This window comes from Meleagris gallopavo, chromosome 5 (genome assembly GCF_000146605.3).
Source record: "Meleagris gallopavo isolate NT-WF06-2002-E0010 breed Aviagen turkey brand Nicholas breeding stock chromosome 5, Turkey_5.1, whole genome shotgun sequence".
Taxonomy (NCBI): domain Eukaryota; kingdom Metazoa; phylum Chordata; class Aves; order Galliformes; family Phasianidae; genus Meleagris; species Meleagris gallopavo.
The window spans coordinates 45812150-45835936 of NC_015015.2; the positions used below are offsets into that span (position 1 = coordinate 45812150).

At 38.1% G+C, this 23787-nt stretch overlaps 1 protein-coding gene across 1 annotated transcript in view; it reads right to left on the minus strand.

The window, feature by feature from the left end:
- Positions 1-7938: 7938 nt before the first annotated feature.
- The window catches only part of CLMN (calmin), a 54815-nt gene continuing 38966 nt past the window's right edge, over positions 7939-23787 (minus strand). The window contains exons 5-13 of the mRNA XM_031553785.1: positions 22763-22855; positions 21343-21533; positions 19456-19649; positions 18385-18467; positions 15662-16975; positions 14464-14645; positions 13783-13843; positions 12720-12781; positions 7939-11370 (exon numbers count right to left, since the gene is read on the minus strand). Coding sequence (XP_031409645.1) covers positions 11217-11370; positions 12720-12781; positions 13783-13843; positions 14464-14645; positions 15662-16975; positions 18385-18467; positions 19456-19649; positions 21343-21533; positions 22763-22855 — 2334 coding nt within the window. The 3' untranslated portion in view covers positions 7939-11216. The remainder of the gene's footprint in view (positions 11371-12719; positions 12782-13782; positions 13844-14463; positions 14646-15661; positions 16976-18384; positions 18468-19455; positions 19650-21342; positions 21534-22762; positions 22856-23787) is intronic.

Below are 23787 nucleotides of genomic sequence, written 5' to 3' on the forward strand. Positions count from 1 at the left end.
CCCCTGCGCTACCGGCCCTACGCAAACGGAGCGCCTCCCACCCGTACCGACGGAGGCCGCCCAGCGCCTACGACGCAAGATCTCTCCGAGAATTCCACCCTGCGCAGCTTACGCTCCGCGTCCCCGCGACATGAAAGGAACCGAGCGATTGGCGGCGAGACCCAGACGAAAGGTGAAAGGTTCACAAATCAGCCAATGCGGCAAGGCGACACGACAACTGCTCGGAAGCTGCCGGGTGGTCCAAGAGCTCACGTGTGTGCGCCTCCCCCTCCAAAGCATGGCGAAGCTCGCGGCCTCCAGTTCTCCTCCGCTCCTTACTCGCGCACGCGCTCGGGCGGCAGCGCTGAGGGAAGGGCGGCGACCGCCATCTTGGTGGGGCCGTGGGTAGGAGAGTGAGGGCTGCGGGGCACTGCTTTTCCCGCTGAGTCGGGAGTGCACCTGGGGAGACAGTAGTATCCAAACAGAAAGAGGATCTGTTTGGAAGCAAACGAGAATGCTTAGTGACTCTGGTTAGAGCATGGCAGTGCTTGATCTCCCATGTTTCTGCATGGGGAAATTCCACTTGTCCATAGTCATGGTCATAGTGTTCATTCTACCAAGAGCAAAGTCCTGCTCCTCTGCCTAGGAACTGGCATCCACAGCCGAAAAGTTGTGTTGGGCCAGAGCAGGGAGGATGGAAAGATTGCCAGAGGTGGCTGTGCTGCCTCACCAGCATTCTTTTGCAGTTGCTGGAGGCTAGGCTGTTGTTCTCACTGAGTATCTTGCCAGCCCTCACTTCAGTTACGTTATGAGATACAACAAAATTTTAGCAAAAAGTGTCCAGAAATTTCTTGGATGTAACTTTTCAGCTGATGTAACTTTTCTACCATCAAAACCCTTCAGGTGAAGCATTTAGGAGGGGCAAATGGGTTGTGCATAAACACAGGAGCACAGTTTCTCTTGTATGTCACATGCTACTGTTTTCCAGCTTTTATTTTTATGACACAATTGAAATCAATATTTAAAAGTCCTTGGAAAAACTGGGAGGAAACTGCAAAGTAGCAAAAAGCCTTGAGTTTACCTAAACTGGTCTGCAGTGCCACATGACTTCTAAATAGCACATGACATAGGATAATGTCTGATTATAAGCACAAGGTCACCAAGGTAGGGCATAGGATTGAAATGAATCAGTTGAGCAGAACAAACATGTTAGGAGTTATCTTACAGTTTATTTTAATTTCAAATACGGAAATACGGACAAATAAGGAAAAGGATAACTCTGATAGATTCATATTTTGAGTTTAAAAGTCCCTCAAGCCTAATGTCAGCTGGGATGGATTATCAAGAAGTTAAAGTGAAGTGATCACATCCTGTTTGTGTCTGGTTCCATCCCCATGTGCGTGGCAGTTTGGTGGAGCTATTAATGTCCAGTTATCAATTACAGCAGTGTTGGAGCACAGAATTGCAGCTACAGTCTTGAACAGCTGTGTCTGGAAGCAACCATGAAAAGCTGCATCTGCCTCAATTCACAAGGCCTTACCTGTTCTTCAACACATTGTGCTCACCTTTTGCTGACTTGGTCCATGTTCATCAGTGTCCACATCAGCAGTTTAGATTGTCCTGTTAGTCTCCATGGATTTAACAGCTCATCCTTTTTGCCTTGGTGCCCACTTCATTTACACTATGAACGAATTAAATTGTTGACCAACAAGAGAAATTTTGGTGGCTTTTGGTGATGTTTTTTCTCCTGAGTGTGTTAAAAGGAAGTGTACTAAAAAATGGAAGCAAACAGCAAAAGTCTTACTGTTGGGGCAACAGTTTTTGTTGTTGTTTTGTATCATTTTGTCTGCTAACTGCGAAGTTTAATTTTTCTGTTTAACTTTCCTTCATCCTTCACTCGTATATGTCCAAAAGCTCTTAATTTTCTATAGTTTTCTCACTCTTTGTGAAAGAACAAGATGCATATTTTACCATACTTCACAACAGTGGTGGGATATTCACACTTAAAATTCAGAACAGCTTAATCTATGGTGCTAGTGAGTGGTCAGATGTGTGTACTGTCCATATAAATCAGTATACAAATACTGTAAAGATCTATCCACACGTGGGCCAAATAATGTAAATATATGCACCTGGCTTCATTCTGTCTTCTCCTGACTTCTCCTTTCCACAGTGGATGCATTTAGTGCATGCTGCATTTTGCCGATCCTGTTTGCCCTGCTGCAAAGAGCACTGCAAGATATTTCAGGCATGCAGGTATGGCACTAGTCATGCTTTTGCTAGTCCAGGTAAGCAAGTTAGGACCATCCTAAGATCACAGTTACTTACAAAGGGACTGGAGATCGTCCTTCTTGCCTAATAAAGAAGAAAATTGTAAATGTAATATAAAGCCATTTCTTGCCAGCTGCTGCTCTTTTAAGTTGTGCTGAATGTGATGCATATGCAGCTGCAGATCTGTCACTGGAGATCCAGCTTTCTTCATTCCATCTGCATTCCACCTTCCTTCCTAGGACAGTTTGTGCCTACAAAATCTGTATGAAGAAATAAGGGTAACCAGAGCACCCTAAGTTTAATTTAAACCTGGGTAAAATGATTTCAGATTAAAAGTGATAGGGAAGTCTAGGATATTACCAAAGTAAGTGTTTTCTTTACTTAGCTCAACCTTAGTTGCTATTTAGAGCACATTTCTTTTGTAATGCCCGTATTATTAAATATTACCGTATTAGGTATTTTTATAGCATTGAGGGGACACCCTTCTGTTTTTTTATGGTTGGAAGAATAATTATATCCCGTGACAAAACCTTAGGAAGAGGAGCAGCTGCTCAGTCTTATCCAGTGGGAGCTGTCAGACATATGGGTCTATTTTTCCAATTTAACTGAAGTACTGAAGGAAATTGGCATACTTGATTATTTCTAACATAAAATAAAGCAGAAAAAAATCCTCCTTAATCATCTGCAGGCCAGGATTAAATAATGAATTTTATCCATTTCAAGTAGGTTCAAAGAGAAGACAAGCAGAATACTTAAAACATAAAAAAAACCAAAACACACTAATGCCAGGAGAATTCTGGAAGTTATTTTCATATAAAGAAAAGGGTGTCTTTCTCCACAGCTACTTCCTCCTTGAGCCTGCTAGCTGACAGGAGTTTTTGATTTAAAAGCAGAGTTGGGATAAAACTTGTACTATACTGTATTGGCTACACACTCCTTTGTAATATTTGAATATTTGAATATTTCTTGTCACCAGCTTACATTATAACAGCTAATCTTCAGATTTTTAAGCCCAAATCAAAAATTAAACTCTACGTTAATTTCACAAATTTCTTACAAAATTTTTTAAAGTAAAAGGAAGTCATCAATACAAAGCTCTAAAAAATTCCACATACTTCAAAGGCCTTGGAATTCAATGTTTCGTAAGAAAAAATAAACAACTCATAACTATTAAAAAAAACAAACAAACAAACAAAAAAAACCATGAACAGGACATTGGGTGAAAGGAATAGAAAACCCAACTAATTAAAATCCAGAACAGAAAAAATGATCATGCACCAAATCACAGCTTTCACAATATCTCTGGTGCTGGAAACACTGATGCTTTTACTCTATGCAATAATTGCAGCAAGACTGCAGCAGCAGCAACAACAAACAGAGATATTTATCTCCCCCTTTCTATAAAATCATATCAATAAATGATACTAGATTTTGTTTCTAGTTATTCCTGCTGGGTAGCAGTGAAAAAATGGGTGTGAGTTGGAATGGAGAGAAAATGCAATTTTAAAAAAGTCATAGACAAGTAATTGTCTTCATTCATGCTACAGAACTTTGAAATTAAGCCACCAGAAGCTTTGCTTTTGGCTCTACATAACTAATTGGGTTCCAAAATGGATTCTGAAGAGATTCCTTCCTGTGAGTCAATGGTGACCTCTGTTGTTCCCTGCTGCTGATACCAGCCACGATGCTGTTTTGTCTTTGCATCACACTATTTCAGTAGTGCACTTTGAAACAAACCGGCACTGAGAAAATATAGGCCAGTGTGTTGTGAGCAAGTTTCTGTAAAGAGTGTGTCTGTTCTTCGCCTCACTTCAGAAAATTTAAATTGAGACTTCCCTCTCAAACAGCTCCTATTCTGGCTACAGTTTTTTCTGTTCATTGTTGTGAATCACTACAGAAAAAAGCAGTTACAAACACTTGAAGCCACGGCGCTAATTAACAACATCCGCAACATATTATGAGAAAAAGCTGCAGGTATGAGTATGAAGGAGGAAGCTGGAAGAAAGAAAGAACCTCTATTTGAGCAGAATCCATTCTTAAAACTGGAGCTGAGGGGTGTCAGGTTGTGCAAACTTTTGGTTTCCCCTCTAGGATACAGGTTAAAAAAAATCTCACAGTGCTTTCAGACTTCGTAACTCTAAATAAGGATGTTTCCCCCAGTGCAAGTGGGATTTAAATATTTTTAACTGTTGTAGTGTCATTTCTCCTCCCATTTATCACTGACTTGAAGTTACTTTAAGCAACTCATGTAATTCCTGCATTTCACATGCAGTTGCTGCACAAAAGATCTATCATACCATAATTAACAATGGTTCTTAATAGCCTTGAAATATACATTTTTATGCTCTTTTGCCTGAGAATCAGGAAATAATACTTTGTAAAATATAAACGTACCTAGCGACTACAGTTACGATGATTCTTGCTAACATGCAGAGAATACATATCAGCAAAATGATAAATCAGTTCCCCAGGGTACAGATCAGCCATAAAAGTAATGCAAAAAAAAAAATAATCAGTTCAAAGTATTTGCAGCAGAGGGTGCTATACATTTTGCTTTGATCATGTGTTACATCCCATTCCAAGGTAAAGCGTACGGTTTGGGGAGCACAGAGAAGTGCCAACAGTACAGTCTTGCCGTGGAACAGACTTATTCACCAGAAAGCATGATACCTATTAGCCTTTAAGTTTTGTTAGAAAATAAGTGCTTCTATTCCATTCCCCATACAGTTTCATGATGTTTAGTTCTGTATTTCTGGACGACGGATTACTTGTCTGATTCTCAACTGTATTTTTTCTCTGTTGCACTTTGATTTTTGCTCATGCACTTTGCTCGTACACTGCTAAGGGAATTGAGGTGTAGGGAGAGGAGCATAGTAAATATGAATCAGCTCTGCACCCAGTAAGTTACTAATTCACTGGTCTAACACCTAGCATCTTACATAGAAATAGGCCAGATAAATTGAATATTAAGAATAATATATAATTCAGCACAACTGGTTTTGAAAGCTTACCTTTGTAATACCTGTTTTCACACATTATGAAATTAAGTAATAAATAACCAACATGAAAATTTTAAGTTTATTGTTTGTTGACTGGAATAAAAGTTTGGCTTCCTCCTCCAAAATTAAAAGCCACTCTTTAGGTAGGTGAGAAAAGTGCTCTTTATGAATTTGCTCTGTTTGATGAGATTTTCTCTACCAAAAAGTGAGTACAGTTTCTGGGCGTTAAATGCAAAATAAGAACAAAATGGTAATCTGTGCTGACATTTGGTGTCTGTCAATATACAGAGAGGAAAAGGACAAACTCACAGGTAAGTTTATGTACAGGAAGCCTGTCCATTTATTTCAAAACTGGAGATTTTATAAAATAAAGTGGAACTATTCACTAGTAAATACTAATCTTATTACAGAGTAGCAGTTTCTAAAAACATTTTCTTTGCTATTGTACCAACTATACACAAGAATACATTTCTTTCTCACAAAAATTAGCTTTGAGCAACAAGTGCAAATGTTCGATACATACCACTGATTGAAAGCATTTAGAAGAAATGTATTTTAAAATACACAAAGATGCATCTCCTTCAGCCTTTTGATACCAAGTCCTCCTTGCATTTGTTCTCATTTAAACAACCTTCACTCCTTACCACTTGCCAAAGGGTAACGTTTTATAAATATGACATCCCTTACTTATAAATGTCTCTAGTTAACTCCTTAGCAAACTAGATTGTTTTAAATTGAAGAACTTTAGTAAGAACGGTAAAATTGATCAGGGTAAAACAGGGTTGTTGGGTTTTTTGTTTGGTTGGTTGTGGTTTTTTGTTGTTGTGGTTTTTTTTTTTGGCTTTTTAAACAGAAGAATAAAATAGCATGAAGTGGTATGGAAACTAAAACATGTTTCATTCAATACAAAAGCAGAGGTTGAATTCTTTTGACTGTAATAAAAAGATGTCTTTGATTTACAATATTTAATTGTAAGTTATTCAGCATTAAAAAAACAAAAACAAAAAACAAAACAACAACAAAAAAGTTGTTTCTCCACAAAATGAACAGCACATAAGTTGAAAGTTAATTGAATTAAATTAGACCAGTCATTTCTAAGTGAACACTGGTGATTATCTGTTATAGTCTAGTGACAGCTGTGGATCAGAGCTGCACTGTATGAATGGTTCCTTGGGCACAGAGCAAATGAATTCCGTGAATCAAAGAGATTCCAGGAAGGCCCAATGAAAGTAATGAAACTACTTTGGCAGTAAAATATTACCTGACTTGAACACAGCCTTTCTTGGAATGTTATTTTTTACTATTTCTCACTGAGGTCGAATTAATTATTTTTATTGCCCCTTCTAACCTTTTCATGAGGAAAGAATTATATTAATCACCCAGGGGCCAATTTTATGTTCCAGAGACATAAACTTAGACATTCCCCTCATGGTGAGAAAATAACACCGTTCTCATTTTCCATTATCAGCAGTAGCAGCTGTCTGAAAACGAGTCATCAAAAGTGCCACTGAGGTGGAAGTGAGCTTTCCACTTCTCATATTCAGAGGAAGAAAGAAATGCTTTGCTATTCATTTCAGTTAAGATAACCCTGAAACAGACACGGCACTTGAGAATAAAAGGTTAATTTTTTTTGCCTTTTGTGAGCTATAGAATAGTGTGTCAAGAGACGGACAGAGTAAGCAAGCTTTCCATTCAAAATATGTCTTTTCTGATATCCTTTAAATGTGCATATAAATCCTGTCCTCTGCCATGCATAGCTCCACCGTGGCAGGGTGTGGGGTAGCAGCTTGCACTCGTGCACGCCCTGCTTATGTACAAAACTGGAGTATAAATGCTCATCAGCCAGGCGTCTATAAATTAGCATCATCAGTGGTATGCAGTGGGGAAGAATTTGATGTTATTTACTTGACAAAAAATTGCACAACATGGAAATACAAACACCTAGGGATTTTTTTCCTTCTTTCAGGTTCACCATCTACTAGCCCAGTGGAAATCAGGAGGTGACTTTTGTCAGGTCAGAGCTTTTGGCTGTGGAGATTTGGGAATTTTCACAGGCACATTCTAACCTGTGACCTTACTCTGCGTTCCAGCCACTTGTTCCCTGCTGCTGTCTTCTTAATCAAAACTGGTAGGGGATGGTAACTTCCTAGAAGTAGGGGATTGGTCCTACATAATTTGTGCAACAAATGCAATGCATTTAAAGGGGTTAACTGAAGTCTGTGGCATTGTTTGTGGACCTAGCCCTAAGGCAATGCGTAGGCTTTGGCTACTTCTGGCCTATGTGATGGAAGTTAAGTCCCCTCAGGGCCAGATCCTGTAGCGTGTGCTTAGCACACAGATGTGTCACACTGACTTTCACAGAAGTCGAGAACTGAACACATCACTGGATGCATTCATTTTTGTGCTTGGTGAGAAGGGACTCCCAAGTACTTAAAGCTACATGTAAGTGATAATGCACTAATTATCTTCTTGGATGGTTGAATATGAGAGCACATACACTGGCCAAATTCCTCTTCTAAAAGCTCTGATTATGTGAGGATGGGTACCAAAAGCTCTGAAAAATAAAATAAAATTAAAAAATAAAAAACCCTGGGCCCCAGTAAATTCAGTGGCTCACTACTTGGATAAAGAAATCATACTGTCTATCATCAGAAGATGTAAAGGAAATAAGTGAGTTAAACACCAAATATTAACATGTTGAAATTTCAGCCTCAGGAAGTTTTAATGGAAGAAAGAAGCTTGATCACTCAATATAATTTGCAACCTATGAAAATTAACATCACAAAATGATATATAGCTATGCAGCTCTAAGAATCACGCAGTTGTATTCAAATCATTTCCCACGTCTTTCAAGTCTACAGTTCAGCTCTTCCTCTGTTTGCAGTTTCCACTTTCCAAATGGATGATCCAACTGATGCATAGCTCAATGTTCATTCTTGTGAGTCATAATTAATAAATAATCATATCACATACACATAGTTTTACAGGTATTCTTAAAATGGTTTTACAATTCTATTAAATATATAGATAAAATAATCACCGCTATATAAAAAAACATCTTTTTAAAACAGCTGAACTCTGAAGCTTTGCATAAAATTCTGTAGACACATTCATTATAATCTAGAAACTCAGTTAAAATACATTTTAGAGCTCAATCTATCAAAAACATTCATGGCGTTGAAAAAGCGATTGTCTTTTTTTTCTTTTATTTTTCTTTTCTAACTGCAATCTGTACTTGCCCTGATCATTTCCTACAACCTGGCACAGGCTGCATTCTTTTCAGTTTGTAGATGAAGTGATTGCTTAACTCATTTCTTCAGCTGTAAGACATCTGCCTCATAAACGTTTAGCAGGCTTTTGTCTTTAATACTAAACCATTTCTCTCACTTTCTATAAAATTGCAATGAAACACTTCGCAGTTAAGCTACACAACAGCAGTAACATTGAAACATCCTGTTACAGCTGTTTTGCAGCCTGTAATGGTGCTTCTCTGAACACCAAACACCCTTTTATCCAGTAATCTACAAGCACTTCCCAACACTTACACTTCACAGTACCTTACTATGCATACACTTGCTCAACAAGAACTGATTTTATAAATGGTCTTAACAGATCAGTACCCATATATATCTGAATTCCACTACTAAATCAAAGTACCAAATGAGGTCACTTCAAGCTTCGCACTTTTCAAAAACCCAAGCCTTTTTTTCAGGAAAAACCTCCTTATTCAGACCATGCACATATCTGTTGGTGAGACAAAAGATGGCCCACTAGCCTTTAAAATCTCAGATGCCTCAAGACAGTCACAGTCTTCAAGTCAGCACATTAGAAAACCCTTTGCTGCAATGAACGCTTCACAGTCAGGCTTTTAGACTGTAAGCTAAGAATGGCACACAAAGACCAACAAGGAGCAACATTTACAGAACAAGGAGGGCACTTGAGGGATTAGATTCTGAACTGTGGAAGAATGATGCAGGCTTACACGACATTTTAAGTAGGAGGAGCTGCTGCTCATGCAGTTGTCTTTTATTTATTTGTTTGTTTGTTTGTTTGTATATTTTCTTTCTTTCCTTCCTTCTTTTTCAGTTCTAGATAAAGGCAGAACTCTTTGAGAGTTCAGTCCGTTTCCACAATCAGCTGGCCACAGCAGTACTATTTGTAACTCTATTACTCTGGACATTCTAACCCACAAAATGGCTGAATAAGGTAGACTGCTTCTGTTATAGTAAAGAACAAACAAACAAACAAATAAAAACAAAACCAAAAAACAAAAACAAACAAAAAAAAACCCAGGCAAATCCAAATGGAAAGCAGCCAAATACCAAGTATCATGGATTTATTTAGTATTATTTTCACCAACTTTAGAAAGAAGCTGCAATCTCCATCTTTTCTCACGCCAGGCTGGAAAGTATATATTAGCTTAAAGATGGATGAAATGATCAAGACAATTGCTGCATGCTCTCTGAGATTTAAACTGCTCGTTTTGCTGCCTGAGCCACTGACTATTAGCAAGAGGGAAGAAAAAAAATGATGAGTTTTCTCCTTCTTGGAAGTTAATAGCCTACTCTTCCATTCTTTATGGATGTCAGTGGGTTAGGTGAGACATCCAAAGATCTTCTCCTTCCAATTCATTTTCTTAGGAGAGAGAAGACAAAATGGAAATGATTCTCTTTGACTGAACTCTGATAGTGGTAAAATTCTCCAAAAAGACTGTAATTGAACTCCAGATAATCTCCATTGACAACTAAGAAATTATTGCAATTGAACTGAATTTGAAGACTTCTCTTTCACCCTGTAGTGCACTGGTACCCTTCCTCTGGCTAAAAACCTAAATCAAATACCCTAAAGTGATCACTGATGTGGCTAAAAGTTAAGAGGTAGAAATGGCTTAACTATGTCTGTGCACAGAAGTCTATCCAGTTAAACTAGAGAATAAACAAAGGCTGTCAGTATTTATCTATATTGAGTTTTACTCTTGTCATTGATTTATACACTTAAAGAATATTGCTAACCCTTTCATAGCAATGCACTTGTGCTTCAACGGTAGCCTTAGAAGTTAGACTACCTACCATATTTTGTATCTTTAAAAGACAGAAATGATCACATGATCTGGTAAATAAAAGCATCAGAAAAACCAAATCAGATGCTGTCTCACAAGCAGTGAGGTACAGTATTAAAAACAAACAAAAACCACCTATCTGATCCTGATCTTTCTCAAAGATGGCCACCATCAGTAAATACAAAGTGTATTTCTTCAGGTACTCTGCACAGAAATTTCTGGATTAAGATTTCTCACATGATCCCCCACTGCTCCACACCCAATTTGTTCCTGCAATTTAAACATAACAGGTTTTGAATAAAAATGAATTTACATCCTAAAAAAAACAATCTTCCCTCCACAAATAACCCTCCACCTGATTTTGCTGCTCCACTGGACTGCCTCTAGGATTATAGTTAAATTCCTGCAGCGAGAATGTCTCAGCTCCAACTCTGCTCTACCTCTACCTCTCTCAAAGAACTCCATGGAAAAAGAGCATTTCAAGCCTTGCTCTTGCAGGAGGGCCAGATTCATGGACAAGCCAACAACAAGTCTTCCACTGCTGTTGGGCCCTTCACAGGTAAATGAAGCCAGAAGAATAATTTTTGATGACTAGAGCTCTGAATTGTTCATAGTTCTACTGATAATTATCCATTTTTATTTAGCATCTTATAAAGCAAGGCACAAATGTACAAAATTGCAGCTACTGAATCAGGTCATTTTTATATATATTTACACAAGTGTCATATTATAAAATGTGCTTAGACATTGTCATAGCACAACAGTAGAGGAACCGAGGAGAACCTGATAGTAAATACAAATACCAGGTCCTATATTTCTGCTTGTGCTTCACCTGAAATAACATACTTATATGTAGATACACAAAGCAATCAAGCCACCGTCTTTTATTTTTACACACCTCACAGAGATCACACTTTGAAGCTAAAAAGCTGTGGAAGGACTAAAAGGCAGTAGACAAGCACCCAGAGGAAAACGATGTAGTAGAATAACTCTGATTGCTCAACACTTGGAGTCTGGCAAGGAGGTGCTGCAGTCTTATGTGTTTCCACATCCTTTTTCATCCTAAAAAATAAGAGAGAATTTGTTAAGAGGCTGGAAAAACTGCTAACATTTACATTAAAGATCAGAGAGCATTCTAACAGACAGCAATTTAATCAGCTCTTTCAACCTACTTGGTTGCAACCCAAGCTACACTATAGGATGCCTAATGAGCTTTAGCAGGTGTTTCCTAAGGACTCTAAAAACAGCAATTAGTACTCTGAAGACTTGGACAGGATCTCAGGTAGTTAAAATACATGCAGAAACAGTTCATTTGACATAAGCTGATTTTCATTGGTCAAAAAGATACTTTTTTATTTTTAACTTTCGGAGCAATAAACATGGCTTTGAGCAACAAGTGTATCACATTTTACTTATACAGCGTATCAGACTTGACATACTGTCTCCAAACCAGCTTCTCTTAGAGTTTCTCATGTCAGATACACAGAAGGAAAAGCAAGCAGCCCTAGACTTCAGGAAACACACTAACAACTCAGGTTGTTAGTTTGCATGATAACTCCAGATTACAACCACAATTTTTTTTTCTGGCTTGGGCGTCCTGCTCCCTCAACTAATGTACTGAATATGTATGTATGAATATTACACAGAATGTGTTCAATAGCAGCAGTCTGCAAGCAAACAGTGGTTATAGATTGCTGTGACAGCTATTCACATATATATTTTAAGGGAAGCAAAATTGAGACCACAGCAGTAGATCTTGCTATTCTGTGTGCTTTTTGCCACATTTTAACTAGAAATTCAAGGTGGTACTAATTCAGTACCAATCAAGAGGGAAAATGTAAAGTAATCAAGTGAAGTAATGTTTATTTCTTAAATAGATATGTAGAAACTCATACCAAAGGGATACACATTTTGAGTTCAGGATCCACCACAGCACCGTAAGCCCAAACTAAACGCACACACACAAGTTGTAGAAACTCACAAGTGCTCCAGGAGAGGTAAGAGTTCTGTTGAGCACTGTCTTTTCCTAGCACTGATGGTGCTAAGCACTGTCTTGACTGGCTTCTAAACTTGGAAAGAGCCAGCAATGCCAGAGGCCTCACACAGGAAGTCCTCCCACTCTTTTCTTGGTTTGAAATACCCACCACGTAGGGAAAGAGTTCACAGTCCTGCTTAGACAGCGAAGCCTTTCCTCTCAAGTCAAGAAAAGACATTTCTAGTTAAAGAGAGAGATCGAGCAACAAAGAAGTTTCGTGTCTCACGCCTATGGGAAATACTGACCCTGAGCTAGTACATAAGATGTACCATTGGTCTACTACTACAGTTAATTTTTATTTCCCTTTGTAACACTGACAAAATTACCTAGAAGTTATAGATTCCTTGCATAAGATTTTGTCTGAAGAACTACTCACCCAGTGATCAATAGATTTTCACCCATTTCTGTCATCATCTGATCCTTTTTACCAGAGGTTTCCTTAAACAAACAAGTAACAAAAAATAGATGATATAAAAAGAAAATAAAATTCAGTCTCTCATACACTGGTAGTTGTGTGCATTCTTTGCCAAGTATGTCTAGTGTTTACTCAAATAAAATGAAAGTGTGCTCCTAAATTTATCCCACACCCGTGCATCCCCCATTGCAGTCTGGTACATAATCAGAAAAGCAAAGAACTTTCCTCATTCACACAACTTTCTATTGGTTTTGACAGCATTGCAAAACCAGAGCACCTGTGTGAAACATTAGTTACCCTGAATATTGTCAGCAACTTTTCTTTACAGATCGAAGAAGGCCCACATTTTATTTTGTGCTGAAAAGCCATATTCCTACTCTTGCTTAGCAGACCCAAACTGATGTTGCTGTCCCTTGTGAGTTAAAAAAGAAAAAGCATTCAGAGCTCAGTTGTATAGTGTGCTTGCAAGAAATCAATATGAATTACATCTGCGATAAAGGATGCAGTTTCACATTACAATTAAATGTCCTCAAGGGCTAGCTGCTGTTATTCAGAGAACATATTACATCACTACTACAAAAGAAGAGGCAAAGAGCCTCTTTGGTAAAAAGTGCATCCAAAAGACACTCCACATTTTTGCAAGGCTCTGACTGGGATGCTCACATACACAAAATGCGTAAACTAAAATAAATTGCATTTGCAAATAAAGGAAGCTTCAAAGAAGTGAAGTGTTTCAGCTATACAGTGGTGACAAAGTAAACCTCAAAGTTAGAGTGTATTTAATTGAAATATTAAGTAGTACTTTGTGGGCTTTTTGAAGGATCGGTAAGATGCCATTTCACTTGTATGGAAGAGTTCAAGAATAGCTTAAACTGTTACAGGTTAAAGCACTAAAATTCTTAGAAAACATTGGGCTTTTGCGTTAACACAGAACTTTTATAGAGACTTTTTGCAGTATTTGAACTTTTGGAGTTCGGGAGAAATCGTGAAAAAGTGATAGAAAGGTCAATTTCTACAAACTTACCATCTCAGAAGTATCAGGAAACCTTTTTCGGAGAGAAATGTTGGAAGCATTGCCACAAGTTCTGGAACGTACATAAAAGCAAAGTGTTTTAATTCATGAAGTTTTGCTTTGAATTCACTGCAATTATGCAAACTAGTTTTAGGTTACACAGAAATACAAACGTGTCGTTGTGTGTTTTAGTATATGGATTTGAATTTATTGTTAACATTACAAGCAATAACTTTGGGAAACTTTAAATTGTTGTTGTTTTTTAAATAAAAAATCCAAATGCTCAAATCTGAATCTTTTTTTCCTTTGAAAACATTATCTGATACATTTTTTGCACCTTTTACATCATCTAGATTTAAGCAAGTCTTATAGCTAGGTGAGATTTTATGGTTGTGTAGTTAAAAAAGAATTGATAAATGACAGGGAACACAAGCTTGACAAAGGAGGTAATGCTTTCACCTCAAGTTAAAATGCATTGGGATTCCAATTGGTTTTGTGTAGCAAAGTTTGTACAGCAAAGTCACATCTTGTCCCACTTGCACCAAATCACTTGATACATTTAAGAGAAACACAGAAAGAAGCCAATGAGTCCTAGAAGAAGTCCACAAGAAATATTCAATGGTAATGACATACTTTAGAAGTGCATCATTCCTATCAGTTAGATGCATTTCAGACAAAGTCAATGTGAAATACCTGGTCAACTCCTGGCTATTAGCAATTTCTTCCAGTTCATCATCTAACAGCGTAGTATGCCCAACTTCTGAGATCTGCAAGTCTTCTGCTTCCATCGTATTTTCCTTTTTTTCCTCCCCATTACTACTATCTTCCAGTCTTATTCCCGCCGTTGCAAAGTCATCTAGATCGTCTCCTATGGCCTGTTGAAAATAAGAAATGTTTTGCATCAGACAAGACTGGTTCCCCAACCTCTTAAATACCTCAGAGGTGCAACTTACTCAGATGCTATATTACATGTAGTATGAGATTGAGGGTGTTACTAAAGAGAAAAAAACACAAATTTTGAAAATAATTTCGGATAACTTGAGCTGTAAAGTATCATCAGTTCAGCTTACATGCAATTAGTTGGTAGTTCTTTAAATGTAAGAAATTATGACATGACTGAGCTCTTTCAAGTAATGCTCTATGATTTTCTTTTTTTTTTTAATCTATTTCCAATTAGCCTGTTGGAGATAACAGCAATTTGACTTCATTGTCCTAATAAATGTTAGGACCAAACCAAGTTTAAGCAACAGAGTAATGTTCAAGTACTTAAATGGATATTCATTCCAGAAAACACTGTCCCTACTATGCTAGAAAATGTGTAAGGCAATTCAAAATCAGTGTTTCCAAGAAGATAAACAATTTTGCCTAAATCCAAACCACAGAATTATTACCAGAAATTGCCCTTCTTTCTCCTCCAGTTTAGATAAGCCTGCACTTTACTCACATGACTTAACCTACTCAAATTGGTTTGTTTTCACAGACAAACTTGTCTAGATTCGGACAACAAAAATTCCTTTACCTGTATCCTTTCTATATCAATAATATTGCTTCCTGTTCATTTCATTAAAACTTATTTTAAACACTCTCTGTCATAATCTTCTCTGCCTAGAGCCACAAAGGGGCTTCAAAATACTTTAAAACATGAGTAAAATTCAAATTTCTGCAGTGTTATTACTGCTCAGTCTCTCTTGTTAATGCCAGATCTTTTCAGGGAACTGCAATTCCATTCTTTCCAGTAGAGGGCTGTGGCAAACAGTGTTAACAAGGCAGAAAACCAAGTACATTTTATGCATTTCTCTAAATGGCATGCAAAGTGAAAGGAAATCCTTGAGTTCAGGCACTAACCCCCCATACATACATAAAGAAACACAGTGAATAAAAAATTAAATACCTCAGGATGCTGTAGAATCATGGAATCTTCATTGCCAGTGGCTTTTTGGCTGTCTATTTCAATTTCTATCTCTCCTATTAGTAATGGCACTTCTTTTTCATAGAAAGAACTGCTATGACTGTTTATATCTATTGTTTCCTCCTCTCCATTCTCAGTACCCATTTCCAATGAAGGGACACCATGATTATTCCCTAAGCCTGGTTCTGGAGCATCCTCCTTGTAGCCCTGTGCCAGTATCCCTTTCTCATGTAAAATATCTGTTACTGTTTCAGAAAAAAATTTGTCATTTTCAGTATCATATCTTTCAAGACAAGGCTCAACATAAGCATCCAAAACTGCTGATATGGGAACGTTATAATGTGGATAATAGAAGAGATCATGGGGTATTACAGACACTTTTGAAGAACTGAGTAGCACTTCTGCAGAAGACTCATCTCCATCACAGCTGTCTGAGTCTTCTCCATTATTGGGTCCATCTGAGAGAGAGTCATCAGGCGTTTCTAGCAGTGTAGATATTTCTTGGCTTTTGAGATTAGAACCATTCAATGAACAATGGTTATTTTCTGTTGTCTCCAAAACAGGCGATTGCTTTGTATGTTCATTTTCTGGCTGTTTCAGTACTTCCTCATTTAGAAGGTGAAGAACATACTTATGTGTATCTTCTTGTTTAGAGGTAACTTGTGGTAAAATAATTGAATTTTGGGAATTGCTCTCTTCTACTTTATTTATAGATTCATCTGTAAGTATACCTGAAGTCCAAGACAATGGACTTAAAGAAGAAGTATTGGCTGAAAGGCTCTTTGTTTCATTGTCATATTCAGTATAGGTTTCTTTTGTTAATTCTTCAGAATAGTCTTCAAAAGAGTCAACGGAATTTTTCTGATCTGTCAGAACAGCCGGAGAAAGGTCATCGCTCTGTTTCAGAGGATCATCAGCTATGCCACCATCACCTGGCATCAACTTATCACTAAGAACTTCCCAGGAGGAATTTGATTCATAACTGACAGATCCTGTAATTTCCAGTGAAGTAGGTCTTTGTGGCTCATTTTCAGAGATTTCCTGAGAATCACCTGACACTTGACTCAATTTGCCATTACATGCTTCAGGAACGGTTTCTGACAGAATTCTCTCAGGGGTATCATGAATATGAACCTTTGGAGGAGCAGGGTGACTCCTTTCATGATTAACAGTGTACATATTTTTGTCACTTTCCCTTAAAATCAAGATTTTGCTTTCCTTTTCTGAAGGCGTGTCTTTAATGTGAACATACGTAGATTCAATTGGAAGCTCCTTCTCAGGATCTGTAAAGTCTTCCTATAAGTAACAATACACCATTAAAAAACAAATTGTGTCTCACATATCATTTTACTTCTCCCAAGTGATACAGAAACCAACCCACTGCCCCTTTAATTTCTGAATGGCCAATTAATTACTCACATATTTTAAAAGGAGGCAAATCAATCTGGCAAGTAAAGTGAGTTGAACAAAGCCACTTGTACAGGAAGATTAGAATGGAGACAAGCCTGCTGCTCAGTTCTTAATATTTTCGTCTCTCCGTGCTGCATTTGTGGAAACAATTGACTTGGGTTTTTTGACTCAATCCCAAAACCTGGCAGTAAAGTAAACCTAACAAGTGCACTAAATCTACCATGAAACATAGTAATCTACTAGATTATTCAGTTCCGATGGACTGTATTAAAAATAAATAAATAGGTAGGCTCTTTTTTTGCCATTAAAATGTCCAAAAGTCTTAAGACTGACAAATATTAATGGCAATTTAATTTAATAATCATGATTAGATTATTATAACAATTTTAATTCCAATGATTTTAGTAATTTCCACCGATATTATAAGCTATGAAACAAAATAACACTTAGAACTTTCAGTCACTAAATGAGAAGGAATGGCTCTCACGTAGGAATCATGAGTTACGTGCATGCAATCAAGCACAAAAAAATTACCTACATACTCAAGGGTCACTAAATCCCTTGGAAACTCTTTCAGATCAAAAAGATTGTGCTAAGCCAGGTTTGTCAAGAACCCTTTTTCATCTTAGGCAGGTCTTTTCCCAAGCTCCTAGGACTTCTCATTTCCCCTCCAGTTTAAAGTCTCTTATTGCCTAGCTGCATTTTAAATTTATCTTATTTTTGTCCAAAGGACCTTTGTCAGTCCCTGCTGAGGTCTGCTCCTCAATTCTTTGCTTTTGATAAGGTTTTCCTTAAAGCCCCGGCCTTTAAGCTGTAATGTATATTATGCTTACAAATGAGGGCCTTTGACAGTTTTATTGACAAGATTCAGCCTGTAATGTCTTGTATCTGATACAATACTGCTAAATTCAAATGGATTGTGACTCTCATACTTGAGAAGCTTGAATTCAAAATCAAATTGAAGGTCAAATAAATTATCATAGATGAATGGATAAACTTCACTTTGTTCTGAAATAATTATGGCAAAGTAGCAGAGCCTATGTAAATATTTCTAACCTTTGAAAGCTATAACTGGATGTAAACGTTTAAATGCAGAGTTCTACCTGAAGCAGCTGAGCAATCTGCAGTGAAATCTCACTTGACTGGACTTAACAAGGATGAGAAAAATTACAACAGAGTTTGCGGCTTATTTTAAACAGTTCAGAAAGAAACCTAGAAGATAAATACAACACCTGTCCTTATTAATTACACCAAAGCAAATAAAAAAGGGACATGGCATAAGAGTAAACACTTACTCCCTCCAGCTCTGGGAAGTGTTCAAGGAACTGAGCCACGTAGGTCACAATGGACTGCTCATCGGGGGATTCCACCATTATATCTGTGGGGGAAGGCGTACAGCATGTCAGCATATGTGGCCTGAAAGCAGTTTGGCAGAGGCACAGACTGCCAGACAGTTATCTGCCTTTACGATGAGCAGCTACAAACACTTTTCTTTTGCTGACAGATTAGAGATGGTAGAATCCTTTTCATTGTTTACAGTATAAAGAATTCTCAACATCTTATTCACATTATTTTTTTTTCCTGTTTCCAAACACATATTGAACCCTGACCAAGGTCACTTTTCATCCACCTGGAAAGTGTAATTTACAGCATATATATGTTGCTATCGCTTGACAGTGATCTTGTTGAGTGACAGCACAGAGACTTATTTTTAGCAGACCCTATTCTTCTAACAGGTGACACATAAAGCACAGTTTGGTTGTTTGTGCTTTCAATCATAAAGTCAAGGCTTAACACCTGTGTAATAGAGTTCAGCAGAAAGCATGGTAAGAATCAGCTCCACTTGTAAGCATATGTTTATCTGTACACTTATATATGCTTGCATACATGTATTTATAGACATACTATATACATGAATCATAGAAGAGTAACCGGGAAATGCAAACACACGTGAATAAGTCTCTACCCATTTTCCTGGTGTGGTGAATCACACACTTCATCCTGAAGTGACATTCTGCCTCCATGGACTGCAGGCATTATGAAATGCTGTTACTGCATTGAGACATCTCTCCACTCAGCAGGACAGTGTCTAATGTCCACTAGCAATATTGATGTCACGCAGCATCTAATCACTAACCAGGACCAATGCACGTAGCTAAAATTTTGGTAAGGTATCTGGACATGCGTGACTGGAACCACGTGACTACCAGCCAGTGACCAAATCTTCTTTCATATCAATGAGTTCCACACACCAATCACATCAATAATCCAATCTCTGGGAGGCTTGCGGTAGGTATGTCAATGCAATATTAATGTACTCATGGTAGTCTGAACGTTACCTAATAATGCTGATGTAAATGTTTTACCTTCTGGCTCTAGAAGCCTAGGAACACCCAGCTTGTTTTGTGCAATGCTAAAAGCATCCTCCAAGTTTTCTCGAGCTGGTTTTCCCAATGCATGCTTCATGTCTACCAAAGTGGAGTCTATTGCTTTTATGATAGCTAAGAAGGCAAGGCCGCTCCTCCAGCTGCTGGCAAAGTCCTGAACTGCAACACCGTATCTAAACAGAATTACATACAGTTTACATGGCAGTTGTGTTAAAAATCCAAAGTACAGCATCACCATTTTCAAAGATTCTTGAAAGTTGCACAAGTCACAACATCCATCAAAAGGTACAAAATACTTCAATGAAACACAAGTATTCGTAGACTGGGTCAGTGCAGTCAAGAACCGATATCAACCTGTTCATAGGAAACAGCTAGTGAAAACAAAGCCCTCAAGTACTCTGCAACCACATTTAACATTCACAAAGCCTGTGCGATTCCTGTTTCTGCTGTTTTCCAGCACTCTCACGCCATAGCTTCGGATGACTGCCAACACCTAAGTACTTAAAAAACAGAAGCATAAATGAGTCACTTTCCTGTGTATTTGGCCTTTGATAGCAGAAAATTGTACTTTGCCTAATGCAAATAGCACCAGTATACGTATAGATCACAGGTGTGTTAGGAAAAAAACACAGATTTGCAACAAAATGCTGCCCCAGAATAGAAAATACTGCACAAGTCATTGGTGAAGACAACTATAATGATGCTATTACACTTCTAATAGCTCAGTTGCAAGAGCGATTTTCTCCATTAAATGTTCCAATTTGTACTCCTTGACTAGGATAAGAAGTCTAAGACCTTAATTTTTCTCATTCTCTTTGTGCCTCCTCCTTGTTAATGTCATTATCAGCATTACCTTCAGAGTAAAACTGTGCTTCCTATGTGGTCTGCATTAGCAGCAATTAACTACAGATCTCAATGGAGCAAGTTTATCTGCACAACAAGCACAACTACCTCCACTGGAGATAATCAAGGGATGCGGTCCACAGGACCAAACACTTAAGATGTAAATTTGTATCTTCAGTTCTCTATATGGAACATCCGTGCTCACATGTAGATTTGGACAAACACATCTATCAACAGACAAAAATGACGAATATACAGCTATCCTACATTTATTAGCAAGTTTGACCCATGCCCTCTTTTATCTCTGGCAATCGTCTTTTCTGATAATATCATATGTAAAATATATGCCAAGCATTTATATGTGCACTGGATATCTTACACTGAAAAACTTGACAGCAATTCTGCCTGGCATTAATGATCAAAATGTTTTGGTGAAAGAATTGCTTTTTTATTAAAGAGGAGAGAGATGTGTTGATCAATGGAAATGGACCCCAAATTTAATGTGTTCTCAGGAAACAATTTAAGATTTGACCAGTTTTCATATTTGATTTAGAAGAAACAAAACTTCTAATACAAATTCTATTCTAGGCACTCTACAGTACACAGAGAAACTCCCTCAGGACTGCTGCTTAATTTAAAAGGCTGTTTGTTGTTCAAGTCTTTCACTATGGGTTTTTTCCCCTTCTACATTTCAACCTTTATTTATGCCTACCCTTTAATTAGTAAAAGATATCTAATAGACTGTACAGAGGTTGCAGGGAGGGGGAAGAGGGAACAATCCTGTTTTAAATGGTGCAAGTTAACATTTAACATCAAGCCATGAAACAACACAGCCCGCTTCAAGGTCAGATGGTTGCTTTAGACACATGTACAATGATACGTCTACCTGCAGCTCTCTTATGCCTGCAGACTTTAAAAGCCAGAAGAACCCACTGCCAGGGTGGCACATTAGGAAAGAGAAATGAGCTTCTGCTTGAACAGGACAGGCGGGACACAGTTTTTTATGACAGCTTGTTTGCTTACTTTCTGGTTTTCCTCTGAACCCAGAATAAAAGGGCTCTGATGGCTTTTCGCTGATCCTTCACTGTGACAGACATGCTTCTTTCTATGTTAGGAGTGCTGGGGTATGATGTGTCTGACTCCGGCCCGCTGGGCCCAGAAGAGAGGCTGGACGAGGAGGAGTTCCTGTTGAGGTTGCCTGTCAGCTCTTTAATCTGTGATAAAAAGTGAAACACACAGAACATCGATTTAATACTGAGTGAATGGAAAACTGTGAATGTTTGTTTTCAGGCAAACCAGCATACTTTTAAGATAACAGGGCCATTGCTGAACAACTCTCAAATTGTACTGCACAGACATGACAGCTGCAGCAGGCCAACTCACAACCCCAGGAAATGGGAAGGGCAAGGAATTGGTTAATGTTGAACAGAACAAATTCATGCTAAACAAAAATCAAAGAACCATGTCCTGAAAAAGCAGTTAGCTGAACTGAAATCATTCTCTTTTCACAGGGCTCACTGAGTGAAATATTTTATGTTAAGAAATGGTGACCTACAACAGCATTCTTATCCTACCCTTGGTCAGCATGGATAGCTGAGTCCAAAGTACTCACTACGCTGTTTTCATGTGCCTCCATGCTGTCTGTTGCCAAGTCTATCTGGCCAAACTGGTGCTGTGCTGTGATGTTTGGTTTGAACTGCTCAGCCACACAGAGAAACCCCCGTGCCACTTCAAAATAGCTGTTTTAGAAATGAGCCCAAGGAAATCAAAGAGCATTAGAGCCTCATAGTCTTACAAGAACTGCAGAAACCTTCCCTCCATCACTCTCTGTTCATTAAAATTTGTATTGTCTAGAAGGTCATTTTCAAAATACATGTAGATTGAAGCAGTTTGAATCTAAGCCTGGGGCTAAATTAAATTTCAGGTTTAACTCAGTTTTATCAGGACTGAAACTTCAGGCTCTTCGAGATATTTCATTTGGCTCTCTGCATCAGTTGCGAACTTCTGCCATGGTGAAAAAGTCTCCAGAAATCACTGATTCTGCATGGAATTTACCACCATATTAGACTGGATCCAGATAAGGTTACTGAAAATGAACTGTAACCTGGAACCAAACCTGAGACATTGGTGCAGGTCCAGGGAATCTGGAGCAGAGTCCTGAGAAGTCCCAGGGGAGAAGGGACAGGAATAATCTGAAGCTAATTCTGGTCCAAGTCAAATCAGGGCTTAAATTGCCTTCTATTCACACCAGAACAGATCCAATAAAATGAAAACAGCTGCAGGTATAAAATTAGCATATCTTGGGAGGGAAAAGGTCATGTTTAGCAAGCTTAATTATGTTTTTTAGGATTAAAAATCAATTTTAAAAGAATAGTATTTGGCTGGAATAGATTGATAACACGAAGGCTGTTGACTTATGATTAAAATATTCGAGTTTTATTACCTGAAAAAACAGTATTATATTCCATATTAGTCCAAGTACCAGAGAGGAATTTCCATCTGCTATTTCTGCTGCATCAATGCTAACAAGCTTTACCTGTAGAAGAGATCATAAATTCAGAGACAAATTCAGATGAAACAACGTAAATACAAAAATATATACTGGCTTAGACTGAGACCATTGGATATACCCAGAACACTTCCACCATTGGCCAACCAGCCAACTGTAAGATTAAAATCTCTTTTAATGATAATGTGCCTTGATCACCGCCACTCTGCTCACAGAGCTCTCAGCTCATGCCTTCCAAACCTCTAGCAAAGTCTGCAGAACAGCAGTGAGCTCATTAGTACATTTAAGATTATAAATATATTTCATCTGTACAAATATGGAAAAAGATAGTGTCCTCGCTGGTAGATCTAATTCTTAACAAGCAGAGGGCAGGCACATACCTCCCTGCCTTCCTCTCTCTAAATTGTGACAGATTGGCTGGAATGCACATAAAACCTGAGGAAAGGGATAGGACTGAGGTCACATCTCTTAAAAAATTGAAATCATAGTAAGAACTGCTCACTTCTGTTTTGCTATGCATCTCCCTTCTCCTTGCTTATATCACTTCACGCTGCTTGTCAAAGAGCTCTGATGAAATCACGTAGCAGGAGATAGGTTTGCATAATCCAAGCACAGTCTAGTGTTTCCTACATTGAAGTTTCTTCCACATAATAACAACAGAATGTTATGCTCTTAGACAAAACAAACTTGTTTTTGGCAAAGCTCACGAAGGAAAGAGGAAACAAGGAAGCTGTCAGTACTGTACATGGCACTCAGAGCCCAGCATACAGCCCATTTATCGTTTATTTAGAAATTCCACACATGATGAATCACTTTGCAGAGCTTTACCTTGCTGCCCCAGTTCCACAGAAGCATACACTGATGGGTTCCACCCACTCCGGTTTAATATCTAATCCTGAAGGTCTTGCAGCTGAGGCTTTTTGCCAGCACTTTCATCACTACCTCTCACTAAGTTTGGT